The sequence below is a fragment of the Alligator mississippiensis genome, chromosome 10 (genome assembly GCF_030867095.1).
Source record: "Alligator mississippiensis isolate rAllMis1 chromosome 10, rAllMis1, whole genome shotgun sequence".
In the NCBI taxonomy this organism is placed as follows: Eukaryota; Metazoa; Chordata; order Crocodylia; family Alligatoridae; genus Alligator; species Alligator mississippiensis.
The window spans coordinates 659,939-681,883 of record NC_081833.1 but is presented as its reverse complement, the minus strand read 5'-3'; the positions used below and the strand labels follow the sequence as shown (position 1 = coordinate 681,883).

The window sequence follows — 21,945 nt, the reverse complement described above, 5'->3', positions numbered from 1 at the left end:
GCGGATGGGCGCAGCGCTCGGGCAGCCCGGCCCAGGTGCCCTCGGCTCTGCGCTCAGACAACGCATACAGGCGGCCTCCCAAGCGGGGCTGCGACACGCCAGCCGGAGATGGCTTTGTCGAGGCTGCCGAGGCCTCGCCGTTCGTTTTTTAAATCCGTGCCGGACTGCAGCCCCCGAGCCGCGGCGTGGCAGCGCGAAGGGCTCTGGCTGGATCCGCCGTGCTCCCAGCAACACGAGCGAGTCACGAGCTCTGCTGTGACGGGGTTCAACTAACGACCCTGGCTGCAGCTGGCGGCTCTCCGCTTCGCTTCCGCCGTGACGGGGACACGCGGACGGGGAGAAGCCGAGGGCTCTCCGGACAGGCCAGCGCCCCGCACGGCCCTGCCAGAGCCCCTCCATCCTGCCGCTGCTTTCCCAGTCACCCCACAGTGCTCTCCCGCTCCGCCTGCCCTGGGACACGGAGACCCTGCCCTCGGACCCCGGGGGACAGGCCAGAGCCCACCCCGCTGCACCCGCCAGCCTCACCATCTCCAGTCTGACAGCCACAGCCAGGAGGAGACACCGCAGTGTCCACAGCCGTCACGGGAGAGGTGTGGGTGTGAGCGCCAGACCCCCGCCCGGCCCTGCCGCAGGGTCCCTGGCCTGGGACCAGGGGGCCTTGGCCACACCGGTTACGTCCCCAGAGCAAGCCCGCTGTGACACAGTCACGGGAAGGATCGGAAACGCAGCCCTGTCTGGGCTAACGTGAGACGGGGCCGAGCCGCACGCCGCGTCTCGCCTGGGAGGGATGGGAGGGCCTCACACCCTGCGGACGGAGCAAGCGGGCGCCGGGGTCCGGACGGCGGAAACCAGGCACGTGACAACGGTCCCCGAGACGCGCGGAGGGTGGGACGGACTGGGAAGCAGAACCCACCCCGGCTCCAAGGGCCACCGCACCAGACAGACCATTTCAGGTGCTGTCAGAGGGCACTGCGACTGCGGGGCAAAGCCGGGCTCTGCCCTGGGCAGGTGCAGCGCGCTGGATGTGGTGGGTGCCGGGCGGGGGAGAGATGGGGTACTCACCCCATCACAGCCCTCGGCTAGGACACGCCAACACCCTGCAAAGTGGAGCCGAAAGCAGGGCAGGGCAGGGCAGGGCAGCTCACGGACTTGGTGGGAGAAGCCTCGTGACACACGAGTCCCCGGCCAGCCTGGGGGCGCAGTCCCCTTCCTCGCCGACTGCCCCGAGCGGGGCAGCCTCGAGGGAAAACCTGGGGAAGTCGGTCCGATCCCACGCTCACCTCCGCAGGCAGAGCCCCCCTGCGCCTGCGCTTGCTAACCCGGCAGAGGGAGCGAGGGAGAGGCACCGAGCACCGGGGAATCGCCTCTGCCAGAGCCGTCCTGAAGCTGCAAAAAGCAACCGCGCTAGAAGGCAGCAGCGAGCTCCCCTGCCCGCGGGACAGACACCGGTGGAAGAAACACCACGAACGGCTGGACCCAGACACTCCCGGCGTGAGGCTGGCAAAGCGCGTCCTCAGCCGCAGCGCCGACCGGGGCGATGGATAGCCCGGGTCAGTCTCCCTCTGAGGTTTGTGAAGTCAAAAGGACAAACGCTGGGAAACTTGGGCAACTCGTCAGCGAAGCCAGCCGGCGACTGAAGAGCTCGGGGACTTGAACGTGGAGGGGACCACGGGAGCAGCAGGGGCGAGCAGGGCCGGCCTAAAATTAGCTGAACGCTTCGCCTCGGTTCTCAGCAAGCAGGGTACTGAATACAGGCCCGGGGGCAGGACGGCCTGCACGGGCGGGACAGATCTCCGACAAGCCCTTGGACACGAGCGGGGCCAACACATGATATCGCCCAAGGCCCTGGCTTCATTCGCACACAACCCAGTTCCTCGGGGCCGGGTTTCCAGGGTGGCTCACCATGCTGCTTGGAGACAGGCGACTCTTCGGGCATTGTCCGCACCCGGCCCCGCGCTCGCTGTTTCCAAGTCACCCGATCGCCTAGGGATGCTCCCAGCGCCCATGCTCCAAACCCCGCGCCCACGGGAGCATCCTGCATCCCACGTGGGCACTAACATCCCGCAGCCGCACGCTCACCCTGCTTCCTCCCACGCGGACCTCAGTCCACGCCTGCCCACGTCACCGCGCGACAGTTCGGTTGGGCGGGGAGCCTGGAGAGAGCAGTCACCAATCATCCTGGCCCGGCGTGGCTGCTGCGGGGCGTTAATGAACTCATCAATGAGGCTCATTGGAGGTAAAAGCACATTCGTAAATCGCTTCTTCACACAGCATAAACGCCTCATTAATCCTGGACGCGTCAGGCCTGGGAATAAAACCCAGCCCTACCGGAGCAGAGCGCAGCCAGGGCGGCCAGGCAGGAGATGGGCGCTGCAGCCCGCGGCCACGTCTCCGGGGTCGCAAAACCGAGGGCAGACAGCTCCCAGGCTGACCCGGCTGAGGGGCAGGGTGCAGCCGTGTCGAACGGGGCCAAACCTGCAGGAGCTGGTGATGCCGGGTGCGTCCCCTCCCTCTCCACACCCTGCCCTGCCCTGCCCTGCCTTGCCCCCCTGGCTGAGCTCCAGGGACCCCTGCTCCCCCCATTGCCAGAGCGTCCCAGAGCGTCTATCTGGACGCGGAGGCCGTCGAACGCACGCAGCACCAAGCTGGGAGACAGCCCGTCACACGGCGCGCTCCTCCCGGCTCTGGCACGCTTGAAAGCACAGGCGGTAAAAGGCACCTGGGAACTTACAGAAACAAGCGTGTGATGCCCTAACCCCGTCCTGACTCCCTCAACGGCAGGCGTCTCCAGGAAAGGCCCGGGGCAGGGGAAGTAGCTGCCGCAATGGCAGAACTGCCCACAAGCAACCCACTCTTGCCTGGGAAACGGAGGCTGCTCAGGGCAGAAAACCCTGGCAGGTCCTGGGCCCAGGCAGCAGCCCCTGAAGTGCCTACCCCATGGAAGAGACTCACCTTCACACCTACTCACGGGCTCACTAGCAGTGTGCCCTGCCCTGCACCCTCCCGCTCATCAGGCCGGGGGAAAGCCATATGCCCCGTGCGATTTGCAGGCTCAGCTCAGGAGGGGACAGGTAGATGCAGACCCACACGCCAGGGATACCCGCTCTCGCTCTGCTTTCCTTAGCAGCCGGAACCGAGGCCTGTGGGTCAACGGGAGCCAGTGCGCCGGGCTGCCCCAGACTCTGCAGCCGGGCTCCACGCACCGCAGCGGCCAAGGCAAAGCCGCGCAGGCAACGGAGCAGTGCGGGGGACCGGCGTCCGAGCCCCTGCTCCAGGGCACATCCCGCTGCACGGGCCAGTGGCAGCCCGTCTGCCCTCCGAGCCGGTCACACCAGGAGGAAGCAGCCAGCAGCGCGCTGTCCCGTCAAACGCCGAGGGCCTGAGTCACTCGCGCGCTGTCAGCTTGGACGTCAAAGGGGTCCCAGGCAGCCGGCCAGCCTGACCACAGCCAGAGCCGCCCGCACGAGACACGACGGACGGGCTGAGCGCCCCCAGGGAGGAAGGACAAGGAGGTCTGGGGCAGCTCACGCTGCACTGCTGGGACCAGCATGGAGGACTGGGATGGCTCAGCCCGCACCACTGGGACCAGCACGGAGGACTGGGATGGCTCAGCCCGCACCGCTGGGACCAGCACGGAGGACTGGGATGGCTCAGCCCACACCACTGGGACCAGCACGGAGGACTGGGATGGCTCAGCCCACACTGCTGGGACCAGCACGGAGGACTGGGATGGCTCAGCCCACACTGCTGGGACCAGCACGGAGAACTGGGATGGCTCAGCCCACACTGCTGGGACCAGCACGGAGGACTGGGATGGCTCAGCCCACACCGCTGGGACCAGCACGGAGGACTGGGATGGCTCAGCCCGCACCGCTGGGACCAGCACGGAGGACTGGGATGGCTCAGCCCACACCGCTGGGACCAGCACGGAGGACTGGGATGGCTCAGCCCACACCGCTGGGACCAGCACGGAGGACTGGAGTTGCTCACCCTGTGCGACTGGGACCAGCAAAGCCTTCCTCAACTTGGGAGAGCGCTTCAAGCCCTGAGCGGTGGGATGGCAGGGGGCCGCCACGCTCCGCAGCCCTCGCCAGCCTGTCGGTCTCACTACGTCCCTCCCCTGCCCCGAGGAAAGTATGCAGTAACCTCAGCTGAATTCGCACAGGATTTCAGGACACCTGAAACTGCAGCTTGACTGTTTGCCAAAAAGCATCCTGCCCATCTCCAAAGACGACACCGAAGGGCACGAGTCAGGCCACCCGGCCTGGGAAAGCGCAGCACTTCCCTGCAACCGATCCTTCAGGACTCAGCAAAGCCGCGGCCAAGGAGACGCAGGAGACAAGCTCTCAAAGAGCCGAGGCCAAGCGATCGCTCAGGATCTTCCTGTCCTTGCCAACTGCGTGACACGCCACCTTCAAGGGCATGCCGGCCTTGCCCCTCCTGTGGGCGCTGACGGCCCCACAGGTTGCTGCCATTTGGCTTGTCTAGTTTCCGACTCCCGTTCTGGTACTTTTGCTCATTAACTGGCCTCTCTACAGCTTTAAGTAGTGCAGCCCCTTGTCCCCATAACCCCATCCCAACGGGTGCGGGGACATGCTAACACCACACCTTCCTGCTTCTCCCCAACAAGCGCGCACGCCGGGTTTGAATCCCTCCCCGCTGCCAGCACCCGACGCGGCATCTGGTCAGCAAAGCTCTCCCATGCGAGTCAGCTATTTAATTTCACGGCTGAGCCTCACTCCACTTCCTAGCAGGTATTTCACAACCTAAACATCATCCAGCTGGCACGGGAACGATTGCAGGTGGCTAAGCCTCCAGCACGGGACACTGCCCTGCCGCCGGCAGTCTGACGTGCTCCTGGGCCCGTGGGCTAACGTCATGCAACTATCCTCATTCACTGCTTACTGCAGTTGCACCACAACTGAGTTTTCAAATTAAGTTTTTGGGCAGGAAGGGCAAAATGTAGATCTGCACCCACTAGGAAAGCCAGGGGAGGGGGAAGTAACCACTAAAATAATTGGTTTTCAGGGAAAATTGGCATGATTGCCAATAGACACCATGCTGTGATCAGACCTGCACACAAAAACTTGTGTAACTCCATCCCAACAACATAGCAGGTCCCTGTTCTTTATATATTCAGACGCTCAAAAAGTGCCCGAGAAGATTCCCGAACTGGACACTTGTTTCCATGCTCGTGACTCCCCAAACGGTTAAAAAGTCTGCGGCTAAAGATGAGCGTGAGAAGTTTCCTCTCGGAGCGTCGTTTCTGTTCTTCCAAGAGGAGCAAGTGTCTGTGTGACAAGCACCAGCTTTCGCTGCCATGCCTCTGCAGACAGAGCCAGCGCCGCCTGCAACTTCGCTGCAGCTGCGGTTTCCGTCCCTGGCGATTAAAAGCAGAGCTAGCGTATTTAGCTCCTTCGTGCGGGATCCTGACACTTATCTGAGGAAAATCAACCTGCAACCTCTCTCCGCTGAGAGCGGGCCCTGAACTCCCACCCCACAGACACGCACGATCCCGGCAGGGGCAGGGGCCGAGATGCCCAGTACGCAAAGGGGCAAAACCTGCTGCCCCTGCCGCCTGCCCGAGGCACGTGCAGACGTGCCCACAGGTGATGCACAGCTCACGCACACGCTACTTCCAAGCTCATTCTGCAAAGCTACTTGGGATTGCAGTGATTATCTCTAGGGGATTCAGCTCATTTTCCTAATCTCCTTCTCTGCAAATACAGCAGAGCCGCCAGGCCTAGGCTGAGACGTACGTTCCTCCCTCTGCGCAGCCTGCACCGGGCTTGGTGGGAAGCAGACGAGAGGAAGTAGAAGTTCCCTTAGTCGGTGCTGAGCGCCCATTAGCCATTATGGAAGCCTGCAAACCGGGTTTTGCTACTAAGATGAAGTGCCTCCTCTGCGCGGCCGGAAGCAGAGCGCTGAGCTGCGGGGGCCGAGAAGCCGGCTCTCTGGATGGGGCCGTGCATTGGAAAACACCATCTGCTTTGCGGAGGCTGACAGGCTGAGACTTCTGGTTAAACTCCAGCTCTCCTTGTTGTGAAGGGCCTGATAACTTGCGACTTGCCCTCAGTCCATTACCTTCTGCTTACTGAGTCAGAGAGCATATTATATCTCCCTGCAGAGCCCTCCAGCAGCTGGGCTATGTTATATTCTGTCTCTGTCTCGCTCGGCATTAGATAATGCAGCGAGGAGAGCCTTCCATCTCAATCAGGGAAATGCAAACAGAGAATTTCTGTTGTTTCAGCAAAGAGGCCAGCTCTGACATCCTGGCTCAGAAACACAGAGTCAGAGACATTTCTGCCTGCCAGTGTGGTTATTTTGATGAGGTTTTGTTTTACATGTGGATTAGATGAAAGACAATTAAGACTTGACTGTTTAATTGGGACTGGATGCATTTTAAATGGCATTAATGGACTTTCTCAACAAGAACTGCACGTTTTCTTTTCTCAGCGTAACTCAACTCCGGCAGAGCCGAGGACAGCGAGGCGCAGCTCGAGTATCAGCTGAAACGCGAGCCCCTGCGCGCAGGAGCTAGGAAAGCCGCTCTGAAGTCGAGTGCGGAGCGGCTGAGTCAGCATTACGGGCTCAAAGTTACATTTCGGCTTCAATCCAATTAAAGAAAAACATTCTCCGCTGCACGCCGCCCTGCCCGTGATCCTCCAGAAACATTTCTGGAATCAGACGACGAAAGCATGGCTGAGGACAAAGCGGCTGCGAGACCGACAATCTCAGCGAGAAGAGTTTCCTAATCCCAAGCGGCCCCGGTGGGCTCGGAGCTGGCAAAGCGGCGGGCACGCGAAGGACCGAAACGAGCACGCGGGAGGTCCTCGGAAGAGCGTGCGAGCCTGCACGAGTGCCCCCCAGCAGCGCGGGGCTCCTTCTGGGACGAGACAAAGCGGCTGCGGAGATGCGCCACGTCCCCCCAACAACCCACGCCGGCCGAGGCCGGAGGTCTCAGACTGCCCTGACAAACCCAGCAGGGACCGCGTGCCTCCCTCCGGCAGACACCAGAGCCAGGGGCACGGCCGAGAGCTTGCCTCGGGGCAAGAGCAGGGCTTGGCCGCAGACCCCAGGAAGCGCACACCCCTCCTCTGGGCCCTGCCCCGGAGAGCCCGCTGCACGCCCGGGTCTCGCTGCACGGTGCTCGCCTCTCCTTCCTCGCCATCGGGCAGCACAGCCCCGCAGACAGCCCCCACCCAAGCCTACCGCGGCCGGGACATGCTCCTGTGCCCGCGGCAGACGCCGCTACAATAGCTCTTTGCTGCAATCGGGTATTTTGCTAAACCCCTTGACAAACACACAGGGATGTCGGCTTCCCAGCGGCACCCCCATTCCCCTGCCGTGCTAATAGAAAGGTTATCGGTGCTGGGGGCGGCTCAGGGCTGGGCCCCTTGCCTCATCAACCCGCTTAGCCTCACACGTTTGCCGTAATTTGTGTAAAGGAGGAAGGAGGCCGGGCGCTAATTGGAAAGCCGGGCTGTTGTGTTTTCTCCCGTTCACCTTATCTTCTTCATTCAGCTCTTGAAGACTCAGCTATTAAAAGAAATTAAGCAATTCATCAAGCCCATTTCAATTACCTGCTGCTGATAACATCAGCGCACAATTAGCATCTACAAATGAACCGAGCGCCAACTGCCAGGCAGAAGTAGAAGCTAATTTACAGTGTGGGGCAGCCTGCGAGCGCTGGGATTCCCAGGCCTGGGGTGGCCGGGGGGCCGGGGGTCTTCGACTCCCAGCTGCAGCCCCGGCTGCCGGGCAGACAAGGTCCCACGAAGGGGTCTGCTGCTGGGATACAGCTTTGCCCCTGGCAGGGGCTCCCAGGGCAGGAAGCGACTGTCATAGGGCAGGGTCCCCTCCAACCTGGTTAAAACCCTCCCTCCCAGAGAAAGCCAGGCCAGGACTCGGAGGCCTGCTCCCCACAGCGAGAGGCAGACAAGGTGGACACTACCCCGATGCTGCTACTCTTTGCACGGGCTTGGCAGATCGGCTCTGCCTGGACCGGGCCCAGGTGCGCCCCGGGCTGCAAAGCAGAGATCTGCCGCAGGGGAGCAGAGCTTGCAAGCTGCGCCCTCCTGCCCGAGCACGCGGGGACCGACGTCCACGGCAGGTAGGGCCTTACCTAGGTTGGAAGAGGCTCTGCCCTCGGCGGCTCGGTCCTGCAGGCTCTCGGCAATGCGCAGCTGCTCCTCGTGGTACTGCTTGGCCCTCTCCAGGTCCTGCATGCAGCGGGCGGCGTGGCCCAGCCCGGCGTAGGCGCGCATCTCGATGGCCTTCTCGGCCAGCTCCTGGGCCAGCTCCAGCACGTGGTTGTGGTAGGACATGGCCTTGTCGAAGTTGCGCCGGTAGTGGTAGGCGCTGCCCAGGTTGCTGTAGGCGCGCGCCTCCTCGCGCTGGTTGCCCATGGCCTTGGCGATGCCGAGGTGCTGCTCGTGGCACTGCACGGCGTTCTCAAAGTCCCCCATGGCGATGTACACCGCCCCCATGTTGCCCAGCTCCCGGGCCTCCGAGAGCTCGTCCTTGGACTGCTTGGCCAGCAGGACGCATTGCTTGTGGCTGGCCAGCGCGTTGGGGTAGTCGCCGATGGCCGTGTACACGTGGCCCAGGCTGCTCAGGGCCGAGGATGCTGCCTGTGGGGAGAGAGAAGGGAAGTGTGAGAGCAGCTGCGTGGACCAGGACGCCTTCTCAGACAAGGCTAAGTTTGGGACTGCTGGAGGGAAGGTCTCCCCCACCCCCAACCTTCTCTGAGGCCCGCTGCTTTGGGGGGGCCGTGGAGCTGCAAGGACCCCAGGGGTGACAGAGGCGGCAGGTTTCGCAGGTCGTAGCGGGCAGAGTCGCAAGGGCAGCCGAGCAGCCTGGGCGGCCTCAGCACGCCCGTCCCTCCCCGAGGACGGCCACATCCCCATGCTGCTTCTCGCTGCCCTTTCACATCGACACTCGGCGCCGTCATCACAGCAAAGGGGCCCATGCAGCCGAGCAAACAGGCACGTGCCGATACTCACCCATCGTGTCGTTGCCTCCCTGCTCCCTGCTCGTGCCCGGTGGCCGCAGAGGCTGTGATCAGGACTGTGCGCGAGTCCGTGGCGGGGCACACTGCCGCCAACCGCCTCCACCCACCCGCGTGCCTGTGCCGGCCCAGCATGGCCGTGAAGTAGCTCTTCCCAGGCAGCTGGACCCCGGTCACCTGCTCTGGGCTTGGGCCAGGGCCGTCCTTGCTGCCTGGGCTCCAGCCCCACTTGCTCACCCAGAGCTGCCTTGCAGCTGGCAGCCAGCGCCCGTCCTGGCTGCTCAGGTCTCACCCTTGCACCAGTCCCCACCAGCAGCGGGCACAATCAGGGCAGGGGAGAGGGGTCCCTTATCCTTGAAGGGCAAAAGCTGGGGATCCAGGCTTGTTCCCACCCAAACACACGGGACCAGACCTGCCGTTTAACAGGGCGGTGCTTGAAACTCGGCTTCTCCTCCCGACCGGCCCAAGGGCGCCTGGGACCAGGACTCTGCGTCCACCTGGCAGGGACAACACGGGCCCAGAAGCGAGGCACCGCGCCAGGTGCAGGGGCTGTGTCCTAGATAGAGCTGATGCCTCAGCACGGCCGCAGACGGCACGCCGACCCCACGCCAGGGCCTGGATGCCCCGAGGCTTCCCACGTCCGCGCAGCACGGCAGCACTCCCAGGCCAGTGGGCCCTGCACACGGCTGCAAGATGACCTCTGAAGCGGAGCCGGCAAGGGCACTGCCCAGCCGGCCAGCGGGAGCCTGCCGAGACGTCTCGGCGCGCCCAGGCTCCCCTGGCACCTGCCTCGCTCCCGGGCTCCCTGCGCTCGGGCCGCTGCGTCCTGCAGCTGCTCAAGGGAGCTTGGGAGCACGAGGTGCTGGCACCGTGGGGAGGAGCTGGGAGATGATTTAGAGGTGATGAACTCTGTATTTACTGACAAAAGAGCGGCTCTGCAGCTGCAGAAGGTGCCTGCAGACTGTCCGTGCAACAGGAGAGACAAGAGCACTGCTCCGCGATCGCCTGCTCTCCATCTCGGAGGCGGGAGACGGGGACGCAGATCCCCTCGGGCTGCGAGAGGTGCTCCCACGTCCTGGCTGAAGACCCCGACCGCTGGGCTGCAGTGTGAGGCCACGGCTCCTCCAGCGGTGCGAGTCTCGGCCTTCCTTACATGTACCCCCCAAACAAGCATCCCCGGCGGGTGGAAGGAATGGCTTTGTTCTTGATGAAACCAACTATTCTGATGGCCCGGTTCAGCACCGAGCCCCAAACCACGCGCTACTCCCAGCCGCCCCCAGCGCGGGCCTTGCCCGGGTCAGGGATGTGCCAGGGCTGTCCCCGAGGGAGCCACCGGAGCTGGACAGAGCCTGCCTTTCCCTCCCCAGGCAAGCCTGTGTCTCCCCCAGAGCTGTGGGCAGGCCTTGCAAACTGCTGGCAGCCTGGCACCGGGGCGGGGAAGCCTGCTCGCCTGGATAACCTACGCTCTTCCCGATTTACCCTCCACCAGTAGGGCCCAGCGCCCAGACAGGACACGTGCAATGGGTGGGCCAGGGCTCCTTTCCGTCCCTGGCTCCAGGGCAGACAGCCTGCCCTCCCTGGGCATCCCGCCACGTGCCACCGGACACGAGCTGGACCGTGCTCTCGGGGCAGAGCTGGCTCCACGGCTGTCACCAGGAGCCACCTAACGCTCTTACCAGGAGCTGCCGCCTCCCCGCAGCGGCCCGACGTCCGGGGCTTCTGAAGCTGTGCCCGAAGGAACCTGCCTAATGATTATTTTTATTAAAATTATATCCCAGCTGGAAGAATAATGCAATGTCAGGAAGATCTATGGGCCGAGTGAAGGGCCGAGAGCGGAGGCGATAAATTATTTCCGTGCTCGGCACCATTAAAGCAGCACCGTTTCCAAACCAAGGGTCTGTACATGTGCTGTGTGGATGCAAATTAGCAGATTAATAAGGAAACCAGCTTTTCTGATACAAGAAGCTGAGGCGACAGATTAGCTATTAAATGCAATTTATAGGTCATAAGATATGAAAGTTGGCAAGAAGCTCTACTTCGGCCAGCTCCATAAATAGCAAAGCTGCGTTTGCTTTCCCCGAGGTATCCTTTTAAGCATCTTAATTATACCATAAAAACTGCCAGAATTTAAAACGACTTCATTTTTTCACTCGATGCTGCGCATGAACTTGGTGCAACACAACAGGCAACGCCCGAGCAGCGCACGCCGCCGAGCTGCAGCTACCGGGGGAAACGCCGCGGCTTCCCGGGGAGGCTCCGAATCAGCAGGCGGACGACGAGACATCGGGCTTGCTCCCGGGCCCGATGGGGTCCCTGCCAGCCCAGGAGGCCGGGGTGCAGCGCGGATGCCTTGGCGTGAGGTGGGGAGGCATGGGCTTTGGCAGCCCCGTGGCTGTCAGGGTTAGCGCTCTCCACACGTGCTGGAAGGAGCCAGGGCTACGTTGCTTGGCTGCTGTGACTCGCGCCAGGCTGGAAAGGACCCAGCTGGCAGCCGTCCCCGACCTGCCCTCGCCCGCACTGCGGCGCATTGTGCCGGCCTGGCCGCTCTGCCAGCCCGGGGGCACGCAGCGCCACCGGAGCCGGCACGGGGCCTTCCCCCCCGGCAGGAACCCGAGCGAACCCCTCGCGGAGGAAGGGCTCACGCTTGCAACAGCACTGGCTCAGCAGACCGACCGCCCAATACAGCCACAGGGCACAAAGGCCTGGCCAGGCACGGGTCCATACGGGCCGCCCCACCGAACACCACGCTTGGCCCCATCCCCGACTGCCGCAACTCCTCCCCGTGCCGAAACGTTTTAGGCCGTGAGCAAGAGCCTGGCATCCAACGAGCCAAGCGAAAGCTGAAAGGTCCCGGCAGAACCGTAATTTCTCTGGGAACGGACCTGGCCCCAGGCAGCCGCTGAGGAGGTGCAGGCGCTCGTTGCCTCGGGAGAGGAGGTGGCCAAGGAGGCCCCGCACGCGCCACCGTCGCTGCCGGGCTGGACGACCCAGCCTGCTCCCCGCGTGCAGCTGCGGCCCCGCGCGCAGCAGGGACGAGACCCCTTCCATTCGGGCGAGCCTCGCCGCAGCGCAAAGGAGGTCTGGCTCCTCGGTCAGGGCTCGCGGTGAAGTAACGCCTTGGCAGTCGCTAGCAAGAGCCTGCGGCTCCGCCAGGGTGGGGCGATGGAGCCTGGTCCGAGGCTGCTGCAGACCTGGAGGCAGGGGCGGGAGTTTCTGCTCAGGGAGGTTTCATTTCCGTTGAAAGCGGCTCGATACTGCATCCACACCCGGAGCCCAGTGGGAAAAGCGCGTGCGCAGATCCCAGCACAGGCACTGGCCAGAGCACTGCAACCGCAGCACGGACATGCACGGGGGCTCCCGTGATCTCTGGGACAGTGGCCTCCGGCGTCGCAGAGCCAGGCCGCTCTCTCCGCCCGCGCGTGGCTCGCGGCTCCGATGCCAGCACAACGAACCTGTACCTGCCCCGCGGCCTGCAGACAAAACCCGCGGGCCCGTTTGCTGCTGACCTCAGCAGCATCGGGCTCAAAGGCCGGAGAGCAGTGACAGATCTCGGCCCCGCTGCAGCGATCCCGAGGGAGCCCGCAGGAAGCGCCCGGGCCTGGGGACCAGCGCGGCGGGCGAAGCGGGCAGCTCGTTCCCAGGGCTCGTGAATCCAGCGTCGCTCCCAGGCACAGGGAAACGCTCGCACGGGGAATATGGGTTTGCCAAAGACCACCTGAGCTTGGGAGAAGAGCTGTGGCCTGCGCTGCAAAATGCTCCGCTTGGACCGTCCAGACGAAGCGAGCCGAGAGGAGAGGGATGCAAAGGAGGGAGCGGCACGCCGAGGGGAGGGCCGGCTGGCCAAGAAGGACCCGGCTGTTTCCACACACGGATTTACAGCTAATGCCGGTGAAGGCTGCTCTGTCGCAGCAAGGCTTGTCCGCGGCGGTGCGACTCGCGGCACAGCGCGAGGCCCGACATGTCTGCTCTTGGAGCCCGGCTTCTCGATCGTTCCCCAGCTCGTGGCACTTCTGGCTTCCTACGCCCTGGTTCCCCGCCGCAGCCCTCCTCCAGCAAGATAAATATTCATGCTCACACGGCTCTCGTGGGGGTGATTAGTGGGAAGATTGCGGAGCCTGACATTAAACTCGTGCTTGGTGTTTGGGAGCAATCTGGTGATTAAATCTTCAGGGGGACACCAAGGACATGCTTCAGGGGGCTGGTAATAAGACCGGTGAAGATATATTCATCATTGTATACTTAATAAAACCCTCCCCATAACAACATCCGCTGGGGCCTCTAAGCAGCTGAACAAACAGGACGGGAGCTCCGCTTGCACCGCAGGGGCACCGCGAGGCGTCGGGAGCACCGGGCAAGCCGCTTCGCTCTGCGACGGGCGAGGGGAGGCCGGGCGGGCGCCGTGGGGGTTTGCTCCAAGAGACGCGAGGAAAATGAACGTTCTCCAAAGCTGACAGAGACAAATTTTGCAGTGGGGTTGCTTACACCTATAATTATGCAATTTATCTCTTTAATAGAAAGCAGACTGTCCTGCCGCCGCGCTCCGGTGCAGGAGGGAGCTCTGGAGAACACTTCTCGCTGCTCTCCTTTTCCTGGGACCGACAGCCCGCTTCGCTGTCTCGCTGAGTCCGGTAAAGCGTCCGATGTTAAACAGACGTGTGCGGGGACCCCAGCGACCGGGGCCCTGGCAGCGGGGAGACGCGTGCCGGGGCCGCGTCACCCACGCCCGGAAACGGCTCTTCCACGGCCGCGCTGTGGGGACGGCGCCTGGCCCCGTCTCTGCGCAAGACCCCGGGAGGGGCGAGCCCCAAAGCCGCAGCGCGTGGGACGGTGCCCCGCACGGCGTCACGAGCCAAAGACAACGTGTGGAGGTGGAGAGGGGGCTTTTGCAGGCCTGGGGAGCCCCCAGCGTCCAGTCTCACGGCGCAGCCGGCTCCAGGGACGCACGAGCATCCAGCCACGGCCCCACGCAGAGCAGGGGCCGAGTCCAGCCCAGCCCGCAGCAGCCAGGGGAGCCCGAACCAGCCTCCAAACTGCTCTCCGTTGGGGGCCCGGCCACCTTGCTAACAGCCCCCTAGCTCGCTCAAGGGTCGAAGGTGCCCCAGGCTCCCCGGGCAAGGTAAAGGCGCCCGTACCTCCAGGCCACACGCAGATGGAAAAGGGGTGTGTAAAAGAAAAGACCCCCTCGCACGACTGTCCACGACAGCTTGCAAGAGGTTGAACGAGGAGTCACGTGGCCAGAGTGCCGGGCCCCCGTGTGAAAACGGGCCCCTCCTCGCGAGCCGGGTGAAGTGAAGCACCGCGCACGAGGTCCTGCAAGCACGGCCCGTTCTGCGCAACGGGCCCAGCGCCATTGAGGAGCAGAGCGAGGGCAATGCCAGGGCCTGGCCAGGACACGTGGGGACAGGGTGGCCGGGGTGGCACTCGCTGCACCCGTGTGCAGGCAGTTCAGTCGCCACCAGGACAAGGGAAAATGCCCCCTCCGCTCCCCCTGCCAGAGGGGCCGGGCAGCACCCTCAGCAGAGTCCCGGGCTCCCCGCGAGGGCCCTGTAAAGCCGAGCCAAGTCCCGCTGAACCCGGCCTGCGGGATGCAGCCGCTCTCAGCCGCGAGACGACTGACTCGGAGCGGCCGTCAGAGTGATGCTGAGACTTATCAAAGGCGACTGGTGCTTAGTGCTCACGTCCCGCCCCGAGCGGTGAGCCGCACGTGTTCAAAGCCTGCGCCGTCACCCAGGACGGAGAGCTAAATGATGAAGATGCTCAGCAGATACTCGGCTTGCTGCTGGCAGCTGGAGACGGAGCCGCGGGGATTAGCTAATGATGGATGTCTCTTCCGCGGGCTTCCCGGGGCCAGGCTGGGACCGCGGCCTGCGCGGCCTGGCTGACGCAGGAGCAGGGACGAGAGCCCTCAGACGACGAGCCCGACGTGAGAGGATCGGCTGTCAGCTCTGCCCGAGGAGGGGGCTCCCAGGGGCCGCGCGTGGCCTGTCGCACGCGTCTCTTCTCCCGTCCTATCAAACCTTTGATCGTGTATTTGCAACTGCCCGTATCCCACAACAGCCTCGAAGGGCGAAGCGGGTGCAGGTACAGACAGATGAACACAGGACCCGCCACAACCCCCACGGCCCACAGCAAACAGCATCCCTGTCTGCCACCAGCCTCCTCAGACCCCACGTTTCGTGCCTTCGCCTCTGCAGGGCGAGCACAGCCGCGAGTGCGCGTGGCGGAGGAGCAGCCGACCACCAACTCAGACCGCCAGCCTGCGGGGCGGAGGGGACGACGCCAGCCGTGGCACGACGAGGTGCGGTCCGTCACGGATGCACCGCCTGCTGCCAGAGCCACGTGGTGGGAAGCGCCGAGCCCACCCTCCCGGCGCCCCCGGGGCAGGGAAGCAGAGGCAGAGACCCTCCCACGTGGGAGTGCCGCAGCACCGCCCTGCATGGGGGCAGACCTCCATCCACCCGTGCTGGCTCCAGGGCATCGCTCAGCCGCTCCTGCAGCTGCCTGAGGCTCCAGCTGGGCGGTGGGGGCCGAGCCCCTCGCGTTCCCCGGGGGGGCAGAGCCCCTGGCAAGCTCTCCCCCTTCACAGCACCATGGCTGCCCCGGGGAGGGGGCGGCTCGACTCCGACATCTGAACAGGGCCACGGGACCCCGGCTTCTCCGGGGGCGAGGGTCAGACGGGGACGGAGCCCAGGCCCAGCCCTGCGCACGCAGACCGAACCGGCGCAGCCTCTCGCGAGTGCTCCTGACGGCCACGGCCACGACGAGTCACTGGAGAGCAGGCAGCCGCTCTCCGCAGCCCGGCCTTCACCCCGGTGTGATGTCCGAGCGCTCCCTCGGCCAGGACCTCGACGGCAGCTCGCCCTGAGCTCCTACCTCCGCTGCGGCCCATCTCCGGCGCCCTTCGGCTCCCAGGACCCCTGGGCTGCTGCCCCGTGTGCCAGGCAAGCGCGGGGGCACGCAGGGGACCTGCCCTGGTCTGCTTCTCCGGCCTGCAGACGCCAGGGCCCCGAAACACCCATTCAGGCAGGCACGATTACCTTCTGGAAGGGACAGCGGCTGCTTCAAACAGCAGCCCACCCCCCTCCCTGCATCAACAGCGCACCAGAACAATGTCACAAGTACAGCGGGAGGAGGCGGCTCCGATCCCCTCTTGATTAACGGATTAAATTGCAACGCCGAGCACGCGGAGAGAGCTCAGCGCTAATCGGAGGGGCTGCCGTGAGCAGGGCTGACAACCCGCTCCCATCCCTCCCTTTGTTTAGTTATGCCAAGTACGACCACGCTCCTCGTCCCGCGCCGGGTGCGAACGGCAGGCTGCCGGGCAGCCCAGCATCCAGACGCGAGGGCAGGGCAGCAGCTCGTCGTCCTCCTGGCACCGGCTGGCTCTCAGCCGCTCAGCTGAGGATCGGGATAACGCTGCCCTAGCAGGAAACTTTCCCCCAGTCTTCTCCGGTTCAGGGATTCGGAGCTGGGGGTCGAGCTGTGCCCAGGACAGCAGGAAGACCCAGCTCTGCTCCTGCCTCAGCACAGGACGGGGTGGCTGCTTGCCCAGGTGAGCAATGCCAAGGAGAGGGGACGCGGGACATCTTGCAACACCAAACGCAGCTTCGAGGAGGGCAGGGAACCAGCACCTGAATAACCCCATCATGGAGCAGGAGCCCGAGGCAAGAGCAGGTGCCTCAGGTCACAACAGCCCAGTGTGGGTGACTTCCCTGGCCCTGGACATTCATGGGAGGGGGCTGCTCTGGGGACGGTGGAGGGCCCGTGTCCCATGTAGACCACTGCTTCGAGGAGGGCAGCAGCTTCCTAACCCTGGAGGCAACAGTTCGGCAGGCCTTTCCTTTGCAAGGGGCTCAGCGGGTGGCCTCTCGCAGGGGCCATCCCTGGTTTTGACATTCGTGCGCGTGGTTTTTGGACAGGGTGCGGCTGGAAGCCCATTCCTGCTGGGGAGCGTGACGCAGGCACGCGCGCTAGGAGCCTGGGTCCCTTCAGCGCCTGACAGCAGCGCTGCCTTCGCGTACACAAACCGTTCGCTCCTGCTAAGCAATCACCGCTCCCAGCCCGGCCGTGGGCACGGCCTTTCCTGCCCCTCCAAGGGCCTCTGCACCGGGGAAGGGGCCCGGCTCTGCGGGCTGCACACGGACCCCCGGGCTGACTGCTCGTGGGGACCAGCTGGAGCAAAACACGCGGCGTTCGTAGAAACTGGTGCCGGACGCAATTTGCCCGCTGCCCTTTCGCTGGCTGAGCCACGGGTCCAGGGCTTCTTCCCACTGCATCCCGAGTCGCAGGTCCCGGCACTAAACCCTTCCCAAGCCACCGCACGGCTGAGGCGGTCACAGCTCCACCCCAGTCCCTCCCCACTGCCCGCAGCCCACGCACACGGGCAGGAGCCGCGTCCTGCCTCCAGACACCGCCGAAAGGGCAGAAAGCCACAGGCAATTCATTCCTCTATCGTACCAGTCGAAGGATACAGCCACCCAGCACGACGTCCACGTCCCTCCCCGCGGCACTGCTGCCAGGCACGCGGAGCACGCACCGGCGCTCTCACCCTCTCGCGAAGGGAAGTTCCCGTTCAGTGCGAGACGCGATGACATGCTACGTCCCACGCAGCCAGCTGGCCACTCCAGTCACTGCTGAGGCCGGGTGCTGGTTCGCATCGTGCACGCAAACATCCTTCTCCGGATGCTGGGGAGACTTGCCTACGCTGGAGCTCAGCCCTGGACCCCAGTACGCATCTGCAGCAAGGGGCTGAAATGTGCCCGGGGAGGAGCAGGGTTTAGCTGTGACACCTGCTCCCCGCGGCCCGTGTGCTCATCCCACTAGTGAATCGCAAGTCTCCCCACACCAGCTGCTCGATGCCTGCGGACATGGGGGAACGGGAGGGCTCAGGGCCCCGAGCGCCTCCAAGCCCAGCCAAACACCTGCGCTAGACAGAGCCTGGATTCAGCCTGCCAGGACCAACAGCCAGCAGGCCTGCGCCTCCCACCCCTGCGCCGGCACGGCCCATCACCCCCACAGCCACGGACACCTGCAGAGCCCGCGGGGGAGAGACCTGCCCTGCTCTTGCCGAGCCTGGTCTCGACTTCCTCGCGGAGCAGCCCTGCTCGGGGGAGAGATCCCGCGCAGCTGGAGGCTGCACCCACAGCACTGTCCATCGCACCCCATAAATCAGATCAGCCCCCGAGCACATGGGCAAGCCAGGGCCGTGGCAGCCCGCTCACGAGGCCGGGCGGGCAGGGGTGCCGGAAGAAGGTGCCCGTGCTTCTGGAGCGACGCTACACCTCTCCGGGCTGCAGGCCATCACAAGGACTGGATGAACTAGGTCACATCCGTGGAGATCCCCCGCAGCGCATGCCTGACGCAGCTGCTCAGCTCTGCTCGCTGCAAAGCCGTAGGGGCCCTTCCCTCATCGGGGCGCCCGGGGGACCGCTCCATCTGCCTGGGCCTGGACTGGCTCCACCTGACAGAGCAGCGCTGGGACGCCGAGGGCTGCGGCTGCAAGCAGGCCGGCAGCCTTGCCCCCAGCCCGAGAACAGCGAGCCGATCGCCAGAGCGCAGGCACGCTGCCTGCCCGGGCTGGGTTCAGACAGCAGCTTTCAAACCGAGGGTGGCCCGTTCCTCTCAAAGGGCTCGGATCCTATTACCAGCCCCTGGCGCTTGCGGGCGGCGTTCTGCTGAGCTGTCAGCTGCGTGGGTCCTGCCCCCCGCTCCCCGCCAGCAGGCAGGGCTGCAGCGTGCGAGGCGGAGAGCGTTCAAATCCTTGCTCGCCCTCTCGGCCCCAGCAGCAGCCTCCGCCAGGTCAAAGCTGCATCGCAGGGTCTGGAAAACCGGCTCCCAGCGCGGCCCCAGGCCCAAACACGACACGGCCCCCAGCCCCGAGAGGCCCCTTACCGCAGGCAGGGACGAGGGCAGGTCTTAAACAAGCAGAGAAACCAACCCGCTGACGAGTAATGGGACGGAGAGCAGCTGGGTCCCCACCTCCGGTCACCCACCGTGCTGCGAACGGGACGAGGACTCCGCTACCTTCCCTTGGTGCTGCCTGCGACGGCCCCGATGAGTTGGTGGCTCCGCACGGGGAGCTTTGCACGGTGCTTGCTCAATGGGACCCGCTGGCACGGCTGCATCGGGATCATCACGCCTATTCTGGGCAGGCTTTGCCTTGCTCCTGGCATGTGCTTAGTGAGCAACAAAGCTCTTTTCGGCCTGTGGCTGCCCCTGGCACAGAGAAGTCAGAGAGGCAGTGCCCTGGGCGTGAGGGTAAGGCCGGGGCTGGAGGGATCCGCCACCCCCGCGAGTAGCTACAGGCCCTCCCATGTCTGCATTAAAGGGAGATGAAGCTACTGGAAATGCCACGCCTGGCAGAGACTGGCTGGACCCTGGAGACGGACGGGGCAGGCGCACAGGACCAGGGGGATTTTTACAGCTGCTTGGTCACGCGCTGGCTGCGCAAGAGGATTTCCTAGAAGCTATTTCGCCCTGGTTGACACATTAGCACTTCTCCCCAGCTCTTTATCACCTATCCCCTGCCAGCCCTGGGGACCGTAGGAGTGGCTGTAGCCTTGGCAGCCCTTGAAGGACACGCTGGATTTAGAAGCAAGTCTTTGCTTTTCCTTTCTAGAGACATTTCCAGGTCCCTGTTGCTTGGGAGATTCCCCATGCCCGTCCGCCCTGTCCCAATTCAATTCGCATCTAACCGACCCGTCACCCCGGCAGCTTAACACCTACAAATAAATCTCCTATTGCTTGGGTAGGCTGGCACGGGCGCCTATCCTTCCACGTCACGACTGGCAGCCACGCTTTTCTTTTGTTTTTGTTTCTTTCAAACTCTTACAGAAGAGCTGGTTGTAGAAAATGTCCTGGGATGAAGGGGCCACGAGTGAATTCAGCTTAAACTACAAGGAAGCCAAGCCCCAAATGCAGCTGCGACCACGGCTTGGATTTCTGAGTCATCATTAGAGAAATTAATGGAACGACTCTGTGAAGTCAGCTCGACTGAAGAGCTCACGGATTTGACTGTGGATGATGCTTGGAAACTCTAAGTCAAAGCTTAAAAAACTGTTCAGCACTTAAATCCCAAAACAAGGGGAAAATGTTGGAGGGATGGCAGCCAGACCTCATGCGAGGAATAACCACCTCAGAGAGGGTATTTGGAACAAGCAGCAGCCTCCCAGGAATGGCAAGAGGGACGCATCGGCAAAGACAGAGCCATTTTGGAGATCGGGGGTCCAGGGCTAACGTGAGACCATGCTCGGGCTGCAGACCTTACAAAGAAAATGTCAGTGCAGAGCAAAGGGCCGTCAGCCACGAACATATAGAGACCAAGGAAAGAAGACCCCGAGCAGTCGCACAGTGAAACCAGGAGCGAGATTAAAGATAACGTGGGCAAGGCCCAAAAATTTAATATCTGCTCGTGTCAGTTTTCAGTGCGGACGATGATGTTGCCCACTGCGGCAAGGGCGGCTGGACAACGGGAACGAGGATGTGCGGACGGACGATGCCGCATCCAAGAGGGAAGAGAAGTCCAGAGAGGTCAATGCGAAGCAATCCCTGCGCCAGAAGCGGACCTGCAAGGCCCGCAGCAAGAATATTCAGCAAATCTGTCACACGGAAAAATATGCCAGGACTGAAGAAAAGCAAACACGATGTTTACACTTGAAAAGAGACCAAGTCATCTGGGCAAACGAAAACCCTTTCATCTGGCCACAAGCGTAGACAAGGCCTTAGAGCAGATTTTGAAAGAAACAAAAATCAGACACGGAAATACGGCGTTTAACAAAAGCACGCTGGATGGCCTACCAGGATAGTTTTCTCCTTTGCACGTGAAGTCTTGCAATAAGTCTAATATAGAAGTCTTAATCTATCTGGACTTTAATAGTGCTTTTGAAACTCTGCCACCGGGGAAATCAGTAATTAAACTGGAGAGGTGGAAGATTAGTACAAAACCTGTGGGCTCGGTAAGGACCTGGCTACAAGGAAGACCGGCAGCGGGCTGGGCTGAAAGGGGAGTTTCTGATAGCTGGTAGGGGCTGGAAGGGACCTTACAGATCATGGGCCCTTGGGCAGGCTGGAGGAAGGTCACTCCTGGGGCTTCTCCAGGATCAGTCTAGGCACTGGGCTCAGCCAACATGTTCATCGGCAGCTCTGGTACAAGCAGCCAGGCTGCGCTGAGGACAACGTGCGGGGATGCCGTCAACACCAGGGAGGATCGAAACCCCGTACAAGAAGCGGAGGGCAGCCGTGAGGACTGGAGCAACAGGAGCAGGCCGTAACGCAGCAGTGGCAAGAGCAAGGTCACGCTCTCAGGGACCACCCAGCCGGCGCTGGGAGGAGAGGAGCTGGCAGGAGTTCAGCCTGTTTGACCGCTCAAGCGAAGGCCCGCTGGGGACAGGGCCGATCCCGTACTCCCAGGAGTAGCAACGCGGGTCCAGAGCACAAGGGAAGCTACGGGACACCGTGCTGGAACAGGGGCACGTGTACGCCGGGACTCAAGGAAAGCACAAGACTGTCCCGGCGCCAGAGCAGCGAGGAGCAGGGCGACAAACAGACCGAGCTCAAGACCTTGCTGAGTGTGACCGTATGCTGAGAGCAGGGGCTGAGCTCGCCGTCCCCGGAGGTCCTCCCAGGGCCGTGCCCCCCGACTGCAGGGTCACGGAGGGAGAGGTCTCCTCCGGAGCGGAGGATGTTGCAGAAACAGAAACCCCAGCGTGCCGGGCAGGGAAAGCGGAACGGCTCTCCAGGGAGCCGCCGAGCGGCTGTTTCGGAGACAATCCAAAGGAGACGTGACCGTGGCAGATTCGTTTCTAAATGTTCAGCACTTGGCCGGGTGACTACCCCACGTCTGGAAACCCGGCTGGGCTCTTGTGCTGCGTCGCTCCGGGCCTGCAGTGCCGCAGCGGGAGCCCACACACCGAGCTGAGAACATACCACGACCGCTT

General features: G+C 63.3%; 1 protein-coding gene across 4 annotated transcripts in view; it reads right to left on the bottom strand.

Moving 5' to 3' along the window:
* TTC28 (tetratricopeptide repeat domain 28) overlaps positions 1 to 21,945 on the bottom strand; it is a 256,275-nt gene that overhangs the window by 34,994 nt on the left and 199,336 nt on the right. For all 4 annotated transcript variants that reach the window (XM_059713310.1, XM_059713311.1, XM_059713312.1 and 1 more), the window contains one exon: positions 8,126 to 8,633. In XM_059713310.1, the coding sequence (XP_059569293.1) occupies positions 8,126 to 8,633 (508 nt within the window). The remainder of the gene's footprint in view (positions 1 to 8,125; positions 8,634 to 21,945) is intronic.